Source organism: Lucilia cuprina, chromosome 2 (assembly GCF_022045245.1).
Source record: "Lucilia cuprina isolate Lc7/37 chromosome 2, ASM2204524v1, whole genome shotgun sequence".
NCBI classification, from domain to species: Eukaryota; Metazoa; Arthropoda; class Insecta; order Diptera; family Calliphoridae; genus Lucilia; species Lucilia cuprina.
Window position 1 is genome coordinate 69,129,943 of NC_060950.1, and position 10,602 is coordinate 69,140,544.

The following is a 10,602-nucleotide window of genomic DNA, read 5'->3' on the forward strand; positions in this document are numbered from 1 at the left end:
CTGAACTAGAACTGAACTAGAACTGAACTAGAACTGAACTAGAACTGAACTAGAACTAGAACTGAACTAGAACTAGAACTAGAACTGAACTAGAACTAGAACTGAACTGGAACTGAACTAGAACTGAACTAGAACTCAACTAGAACTGAACGAAAACTGAACTAGAACTGAATCCAAAAGATAACGATGGTAATCAGCAAAACTTTTGCCAACTTGTAGGTCAAACTAATCATACCCTTTTTCTATCTTATCTTGCTGTAGAGTATAAAACATCAAAACAAACGCAAAAAATCTCAATCTAGAGCAAAAAATGAAAGATCATAAAATTTAAAAATATTACTTTTTTATTTTTTTAACAATCCTAAAAATAGGTCTGTTCTGACTTGTTTACGTATGATGATGAGACTCTTAGATAAAATGGAAAAATTTTGTTACGTACAAATAAAATACAATTTTAATCTAACAATAGACCAACAGCAATATCTTCATCATCAACATCATCATAAACGTTTAATTTATTATTAAGGCGGGAGCTTCACGCGATTTTAAACAAAAAAAGAAAATAGCTAACTTTTTCATAATAATTCTTTATACTTGTTTTCATTTTGCTTTTCATTATTTATTTATTTTCTTTTTTAATTTATTCCACATAATTGAAAAATGTTTTGCTATAAAGATTTCATTTTAAATGAAATGTTTAACTAAAAAAAAATTAAATAAAATAATAAAAATAAAACAAAATAAAAAAAATAATGCAAACTCACTCTAAAATAAAAATGTATGCAAATTTATGTGATTGATTAAATTAAAATGAATTTAAAATAATAAAAAAAAAAATACAAAATAAACTGCAACAACAAAGTAACATACGAGTAGTCGTAGTAGTAGTATGAAATAAAACCTAAAATAAAGTGACCAATGAATATAAAGAAATGAAATCAAATATTTATTTGTTTAAAAGTAACGTTGTTCTGGTATCATTGAATAAACAACAATAACAACAAACGCCTAGTCAGCCAAAGAGTCAGTCACACTAAACATTTGTGCCAGACACTTTAAAGTGTTGAACTTTGGAATGTGACGCGGCGGCAAGTGTGTTTATGATTTCTATAATAATACTTAAAAAAAATAATAGTTAATCACCATGATGATGATCAATAAAACAGCAAAGACAACACTGCTAGGGGGGAGATCATCACTGTCAACCACAAAATTTAACTAAATCAACCACTAACACACATTTGAATTAAAAATACTTTATGTGTTTTAATATATGCAGGTTTAGAACAGGGGTTGGCCCTATTGGAATTAATGAATAAGTACAATTTTAAGTTGATTTAAAAACTGTCCAAAAACAAAGAAATAGAACTGAACCAGAACTGAACTAGAACTAAACTAGAACTGAACTAGAACTGAACTAGAACTGAACTAGAACTGAACTAGAACTGAACTAGAACTGAACTAGAACTGAACTAGAACTGAACTAGAACTGAACTAGAACTGAACTAGAACGAACTAGAACTGAACTAGAACTGAACTAGAACTGAACTAGAACTAAACTAGAACTGAACTAAAACTAAACTAGAACTGAACTAGAACTGAACTAAAACTGAACTTGAACTGAACTAGAACTAGAACTGAACTAAAACTGAACTAAAACTGAACTAGAACAGAACTAGAACTGAATTAGAACTAAACTATAACTGAACTATAACTGAACTAGTTTGTATATGTAACGATCCCTCTTATATTGGCCATGCCCTGTACAATGTGCATTTGAAATTTCCCCCAAAAAATGTATCGCACTGTTTTTTTTTATTTATATTATTAAATAAATAAATCTATTTGTGAATTAAAATCGTAAACAAAATCATCATCACTTAAAAGACATTTCCTCCCTCTGTTTAGTTTTATTTTTTGCTTTCTTTCCTATATGATTTGTTTTAGTTTTTATCTCGGTGTCGTGGATACACTCAAGTTTTTAACATTGAAATTATTGTTTTTTTTTATATAAATATATTTCTTTTTAACATGATCATGATGATCAAGCAGTTTTTATCTATTTTATAATAAAACAAAAACAAAACCACAAACAGACACTATTTATACATACATATTTGAACCGATATTACCATGTTAAGATATTTTATACGGGACAACAATGTTTCGTTAACCTGATATAAGACATACGAAAGTTTTGTTTATTATAAGCAACTGCACACAAACATATAAAAGCTTTATTTTGTTAATACCAGTTGTAAAGATTTTTAAAAATATTAATAACTTATTATACTTATATTAATCAACAGCAATAATAAGTTTTAACAATTTTAGTAGTGAACAAGTATTTTGCAATCAATTTTTGTTGGAAAATGCCGAGTAACGATGATTTTAACAACTTTTACATGCAAAATTAATAAAAATAATAAAAAAGTTATATTTCATTAATAATAGCTAATGTTTAGCAAACATGTCTAATAGTTATTTATTTAAAGCTTTACCGTAGGTAAGAACTTGAAAAGAAAGATTTAGATTTAAACGAAAACCCTCAGTAAAAAGCTTTTTATGAATATAAGAGGATTGAAAAGTATTTTTTTGGCAAACAAATTGTAAACAATTTCTTCCACAATTATTTATTTAAATGTTATAACAAATTCCTTAAATTTGACATAATAGTATTAATTATTTTGGATACATTTCAGACATGAGTGCCAAAATTTAAAAATTATACAAACATTAGAATTTCATGTTATGCAAAATATTCTAAAAATTCATCTGATGACTAATATGGTTATCTGAAGTTGTTAGTTTGATGTATCAAAATTTTATTAATTTTTCGAAATAACAACATCACAGCTGTATTAGACTATAACTGTTCAAATTAACTGGGTTCGAAGGACCAAAAAATAAATGTTAAATATTAACTTTAGTATTAATAAATGATCAATAAAGTTATTGATGATTTTTAAGTGAAAAGAACTGAACTAGAACTGAACAAGAACTGAACTAGAACTGAACTAGAACTGAATTAGAACTGACCTAAAACTGAACTAGAACTGAACTAAAATTGAAATAGAACTGCACTAGAACTGAACTAGAACTGAACTTGAACTGAACTAGAACTGAACTAGAACTGAACTAGAACTGAACTAGAACTGAACTAGAACTGAACTAGAACTGAACTAGAACTGAACTAGAACTGAACTAGAACTGAACTAGAACTGAACTAGAACTGAACTAGAACTGAACTAGAACTGAACTAGAACTGAACTAGAACTGAACTAGAACTGAACTAGAACTGAACTAGAACTGAACTAAAACTGAACTACAATTGAACTACAACTGAACTACAACTCAACTACAACTGAACTACTGCTGAACTAGAACTGAACTGAACTAGAGCTGAACTAGAACTGAACTGGAACTGAACTAGAACTGAAATAGAACTAGAACTGAACTAGAACTGAACTAGAACTGGACTAAACTAGAAATAAACTATAACTAAGCTATAACTACACTAGAACTACACTAGAACTAAACTAAAATTGTACTAGAACTGAACTAGAAGTGACTATAACTAAGTAAAATAAAACTGAGCTAATACTGGCTCCCTCTCCGTCTCTTCTTATTTTAAAATCTTATCAAATATGTCTTTCATATTCTAATTAATTGTTCTCGTTCACTTTTATTTTGCTAAATAGAGCGAATGTTAGCGAATGAATGAGGCTAATAAATTGTTTTTAATTAAAACAATTAAGTACTTAACAACAATAACATAAAAATTAATATTGCAGTTAATATGACAAAAAGTAATTACATAAAATAATATTTAAATAATTGCCGGGGATTTTTTCACAAAAGAAATTAAAGGATCATTAAATATATGTTATTTGAAGAAACTGGTTCTTTTTTTAGAAAAAAAATAATTAATAAATTTTTTTTAAACTATTTTTATGACCACAATAACTATGCAAATTAACTATTTAATTGTTTAAATCTAGAAGTGTTTAATAAACAACTAAAAACTTTTTTTAATTTGCAGAAGCTGAGAATCACATGATACACTCAGATGCTTTATCATCAGCCACCAATACCACGGTACACAGTCCAGTGGCTCAGGCCTTGAGTCCTTTAGCAGCCTTGGGTCACAATAGCAATAGTAATCAAAGTAATGCCAATTCACCCTTAAGTACGGGTAGTATTGGTAATAACAATAATACAACCTTTGCAAATATCGGTAACAACAACAATAATAATAATAATAACAACAACAATAGCAGTAGTAATGCTAACTCACAGCAATCGTCAACAGTGTGTGCAATATGTGGTGATAGAGCCACAGGGAAACATTATGGTGCTTCTAGCTGTGATGGCTGTAAGGGTTTTTTCAGGCGCAGTGTGCGCAAAAATCATCAATATACCTGCAGGTGGGTTTGAAGATTGAAATAATAATTGATTTTGTTTTTTTAAATTTAACGGTTTATTTGATTAGATTTGCCCGCAACTGTGTGGTGGACAAGGATAAACGTAATCAGTGTCGTTATTGTCGTTTGCGCAAATGTTTCAAAGCGGGCATGAAAAAGGAGGCGGTACAGAACGAAAGAGATCGCATTAGCTGTAGACGCACCTCCAATGATGACCCCGATCCCGGTAATGGCCTATCAGTGATTTCTTTAGTTAAGGCTGAACTTGAAAGTCGTCAATCTAAAGCGGGAGCTGCTATGGAAACCAATGCCAATGAAGATCTCTCTACGAAACAATTTGCCAGCATTAACGATGTATGTGAATCAATGAAACAACAACTGTTGACATTGGTCGAATGGGCAAAACATATACCAGCCTTTAATGAGCTACAACTAGATGATCAGGTTGCCTTGCTACGCGCTCATGCGGGAGAACATTTGCTATTGGGTTTATCACGAAGATCAATGCATTTAAAAGATGTTTTGTTGCTGAGCAACAATTGTGTTATAACTAAACATTGTCCGGGTAGGTTTAGATTTTGCTCTAAAACTTTCAAAAATATGGAACTATGAATTACTAATATGTATTTTAATGTTAAGTAGATCCGAGGGTCTCGCCAAATCTGGACATATCACGCATAGGAGCGCGTATCATCGATGAACTGGTAATGGGTCTGAAAGATGTTAATATAGATGATACCGAATTGGCCTGTATTAAGGCTTTGGTGTTTTTCGATCCTAGTAAGTTTGAATTTTAAGAAAAAGTGAAACTTTTTTGAAAAGTCTATTTATAAAACGAAATTTAACTTTCTAGATGCTCGTGGCTTAAATGAACCCCAACGCATTAAAACTTTGCGTCATCAAATTCTTAACAATTTGGAGGACTATGTTTCTGATCGCCAATACGAGTCGAGAGGACGTTTTGGCGAAATATTACTTATATTACCGGTACTACAGTCAATAACCATGCAAATGATCGAACAAATACAATTTGCCAAAATTTTCGGAGTGGCTCACATAGATTCATTGCTGCAGGAAATGTTGCTAGGAGGTACTTAATCTAAAATGCTTTTTAACTATTAAACTTTTAAATTAAATATATTGAAACTCTTTATGCGCTTAGGTGAACTTGCCGATAATAATGCTCCCTTAACACCACCCAATCTTAACAATTATGGTGGCACCCATGGCCTAGATGTTAGTCAAGTAACTTCCACTTTAGATGTGCTGTCATCACCCAATAGTACACATCATTTAACACACGACACCATGTCCAGTTGTATGGATAGTAGTTTAGATGCTCAATTAATTCCCCCTTTAATGGATGGCTCTTCGGTTAATGGTCATTTTAGCTTGTGTGGTCCACCCCTTTCCAATCGTTCACACAATGTTTCCACAGCTGCTGGTCAGCACAATCAACAAATGCGTAGAGAGAATAACTCACCTTTACTCAATGACAACGAACGTTTGGAGGTGGATGAACAGAGTAGACAAAGCAATTATATGGACTCGTACAGTAATGGTCGTTCCAGTGTTAATTCTTTAAATAACTCTTCATTATTGGGTCATTTGCAACAGTCCAATATGACGCCTCATCAATCGCCTCACTCGCCGCACAATCAAACTTCTAATTTAGCTCAGGGTTCTCTAACACATCAACACAATTCTAATCGTAATCATCCCTACCAAAGAAACGATAATAATTCGGATAATAACAATGGTGGCAATTCGTCTGTATTACGCAATCCCGTGGAAATGACCTTAAATGAATATAACCGCAGTGCAGAGGCTTCTTCAGATGATATGCTAAGAAGAGCTGCCTTAAAGATAAGACCTTCTGAGGCCTTAACTGCTATACCGCCAAATTTGCCTCCCACTACCGCCACTCCCACCTCCTCTAGTTATATGCTAAATACCATGCATGATGGTGACACCTATCGCATGGCTCTTAAACAAGAACCCGAAACCGGTTACTAATTTCAAATTGAAAACAAAAAAACAAAAGGCCTTAAAACATATTTCCTGATCTTCCTTGTTAGTTTCTTCTTTGAAGTCTTTATTAGTTTTAAGTTTAATTTTAAGAAATTTTGTTGGCTAATTTAAGTTTTCTATTCTATATACTTATTTTTCTAAATTGTTAAGGAAAGTTATTAAATAATTTTCTCTTTTTTTTTAATTAATTTAACTTAAATTTTAGTTATGGCTGTAGTTTTTGGTAGTTAGGTTTGTTTGTTAAACTTTTTCCTTTACTTTTGGATATTTGTTGCTAATTATTTTAAATAATTACTTTTAGTTTTAATTTGCAGTTCAGTTTCATTTGTAATTTACTTTTTATTAAAATGGTAAATTGTTAGTTATTTTTTTAGGATTTTGGTAAAATTTTATAAATTTTTTTAAACATTATCTTATATATATTTTTTGTATGTTATTTTATGATTTTATTTTATCTTTTTTTTTCTTAATTTTAGGGTGTGATGAAATTATATGAATTATGTGTATAATAAATTTATTAAGAAAATACTGAGAGAAAAAGTTTTTTTGTATAACAAAAAAATGTTTGATAAAATATATACATATTTCAAAGATTATATTTTTGAAAAAATAATAAAATTTTTATATCAATTGGTTTTATTAAAGGAAACTAGTTAAGCAGCGTAATATTAGTCTAGTCTATAGTCTAGTCTATAGTCTATATTATAGTTTAGTCTATAGTCTAGTCTATAGTCTAGTCTACAGTCTAGTCTACAGTCTAGTCTATAGTCTAGTCTATAATCTAGTCTATAGTCTAGTCTAGTCTATAGTCTAGTTTATAGTCTAGTCTATAGTCTAGTCTATAGTCTAGTCTATAGTCTAGTCTATAGTCTAGTCTATAGTCTAGTCTATAGTCTAGTCTATAGTCTAGTCTATAGTCTAGTCTATAGTCTAGTCTATAGTCTAGTCTATAGTCTAGTCTATAGTCTAGTCTATAGTCTAGTCTATAGTCTAGTCTATAGTCTAGTCTATAGTCTAGTCTATAGTCTAGTCTATAGTCTAGTCTATAGTCTAGTCTATAGTCTAGTCTATAGTCTAGTCTATAGTTCAGACTATAGTTTATAGTCAACCTATAGTCTATAATCTGGTCTAACCTATATAGTTTTGTTTATAGTCAATAGTCTAGTCTATAGTCTAATCTATAATCTAGTCTATAGTTCAGACTATAGTTTATAGTCAACCTTATAGTCTATCTGATATACATATATCCTGGGTTATAGTGTAACACATAGTCTAGCCTTTAGCCGAAAAATTCAATAAATGACAGCTAGTTTCCGTTACAATAAAAATATTTCGCACAAGAGACATCTAGCGTTCGGTAGCAAAAATACGTCGAGATATTACTTTAATAGGTGCATTTCAACTAAAACATTAAAGTGCTGCCAAGTTTATTTGCCTTAAAAACAACTCTGAAAATTACCGCTAAATGTCATTGATATAGACTAAAGAGATATGAAAGTCATTGTAAGTAATAAATAACGACAATAATGCTGTCAAAATAAACACAGTTTGTGTTTAGTACAAGTCTTTGTAACTCAAGGTAAATTTGTAAGAAAACGTTTGTCAGCAAAAGTGTTTAAGGAATAGTTTTGTTTTTCTTTAATTGTTTTTCTTTAATTTTACTTTTGTTGATATAAATAAATTGTTTTCATAACTATCAAGTCTAAGAAAATGTTTAAAAATTATAGAGAAATTTTTGTCGATTTTTTTAATGCTGGACAGAATTTATTTTTCAACGTTATAAAATATGAATTAAGTGATTTGTATAAATATTTGATTATTCAGTTGTAATATTTAAAATATGAAATATTTGCACCTAGAAACCATTCCGTTAAAATTTTATGCAAATCGGTCCACATTTGTCTCATTAATACTCTCCTTTAAGTTAATGTGGCTAAGCCCCGTATTTATAAAGATATTAATAGCTTATTTTAGGTTTAATATAAAGTTTCTTTGAAATTGTATAAGGATCGGTGTGTAACTGACCTCATATGACTTAAAAGAGTTTTCTTAATAAATATCAAATATATTAACATATTTTGTGATTCGTAGGGTCTTCAATGTATCTAATGTACAGCAGGGTTCTATAAATCGACTTTCGAATAATCGAACAATCGACTTTGTGTGGCAAAAGTCGAAGTTGACTATTATGTTCCAAAAAAGTCGATAACTCGACTATCGTGTGTGAAAAAAAGTCGACTTTGAGAATAAAAATCGAAAAGTCTGAAAGTCTAAGAGTCGAAAAAAGTAGGAAAGTCGAAAAAATGTCGATAAGTCGAAATAAGTCGAAAAGTCAAAAAAGGCGAAGAAAGTCAAAAAGACGAAAATTCGGAATAATTCTAAAAAAAGTCAAAAACTCGAAAATAGTAAAAAAAGTCAAAACCTCTAAAATAGTCGGAAAAACTCGAAAAATGTCAAAAAATAGTCGAAAATTGTCAAAAAGTCGAATAAATACAGAAAGTAGGAAAAAGTCGGAAAAAGTCGAAAAATGTCGGAAAGAGTCGAAAAGTTGAATATTTATAAAATACTTAAAGTCAAAAAATCTAAAAGGCAATTTTTAATTAAATAAAAAAAGTCGAAAAGTCGACTTTTAACTAAATGAAAAACTTCGCAAAGTCGACTTTTCGTTTCAAATATACAAATAAAGGTATTCATCGGTTATTTTAGGTTTACAATTTCCACACAAAATTCTTATATTAAACTATCAATAATTTTATTAAGCATTTATAAATATGGAGGATAGTCAATAACCTAGATCATTTTTAAGTTAAATGTCAAGTCCATATAATAGATCAGGCAATAGGCTTTTCATCAGTAGATTAAAAAAAAGTAAAGTAGTACTTTTAAGACGGAAAGAAGGTGTGTAGTAGTCCCTGAAAGTAAAATTATTCAGTAAGCGAAAACTTTTGTCTATCATTATAAATTGTTTGCTTGGTTATTGATTATATTTAATTATTTAAAAATAAATACTTACTAACTATATGAAATAAACAAACAAAAACAAATATAACAAATGTCAATAGATATTTTCTCAAAAAAAAAAAAAAAAAAAAAAATAGTAATCATAAAAATTTATAGCTAAATAAGCACAAATATACAACATTAAAGTCCTTTCAACTTTTTGCCCAAAACAAAATATATATCGAAAACTACAAGAGGCCAACAAACCAATACTTTTCTTGTAGTTATTATTACACAAAACAAAAAGTAAGCCATTGAAGACACATGGTGTTGAGTTTTCATTATTATTATATATTTATTTTTTAATAAAATGCTTTTTGTATCTTATATACAATATGTACATTATTTTAACAATTTCTTATAAATTTGCCATTTTTCCAGCTACAATTTCATTTACTGGCCATAATTATAATAAACTGCCATGTTGCATTAATGTGTCTTTAAATTTAACATATTATATAAATGAACAAAATACATGAAAAATAAACTTTTATATATTGTTTGTATGTATGTTCATATAACGAAAGATCTATTTTTGCCTGAGTAAGTCTTTTTATTGTTATGTATTTAAGTTGTTTAGCTAATATTTACTTACAAAATATACAAATTTTTGTTATTATGTTTATTATTGTTTTTATTATTATTATTTCTATTTAAAAACACAACAACAAATTGTTTAATGAATATTTTGTTATTTTGCCATAAAGTAGCCTTTGGCATTTGGCAGACTGACATGGCACACATACATACCGACACACAGACAGGCAGACAAGGAGACAGGAAAACACGAAACATGAAACAGCAGTTATTTTCCTGAACTCAATGGCAAATTGAATAGGTCGGGTCATATTGTAGTTTAGTTGATTGTGGCTGATGATGAAGATGTTAACAAATAATAAAGCATGCTTATGCTATTACACTCACTTCGACAGCCTCCATATTTATAATTTGTATATTATATTCATTTAAATATACAGTGAGTCTTAAAAGTAAATGAACGAAATCAAACACAACAGAATCTCAACAGAATCATTATATATTTATACTTTACACTTTATACTTTATACTTTATACTTTATACTTTATACTTTATACTTTATACTTTATACTTTATACTTTATACTTTATACTTTATACTTTATACTTT

At 29.3% G+C, this 10,602-nt stretch overlaps 1 protein-coding gene across 2 annotated transcripts in view; it reads left to right on the forward strand.

Annotated features, from left to right (window-relative positions):
• LOC111676480 (transcription factor HNF-4 homolog) overlaps positions 1-6,467 on the forward strand; it is a 15,961-nt gene extending 9,494 nt beyond the window's left edge. Inside the window, exons 2-6 of one of the 2 annotated variants that reach the window (XM_023437440.2) lie at positions 4,043-4,427; positions 4,493-4,989; positions 5,064-5,204; positions 5,278-5,514; positions 5,587-6,467. In XM_023437440.2, coding sequence (XP_023293208.2) covers positions 4,043-4,427; positions 4,493-4,989; positions 5,064-5,204; positions 5,278-5,514; positions 5,587-6,440 — 2,114 coding nt within the window. In that variant the 3' untranslated portion in view covers positions 6,441-6,467. The remainder of the gene's footprint in view (positions 1-4,042; positions 4,428-4,492; positions 4,990-5,063; positions 5,205-5,277; positions 5,515-5,586) is intronic. The other variant, XM_023437442.2, reaches the window with a different exon arrangement.
• Positions 6,468-10,602: the final 4,135 nt, after the last annotated feature.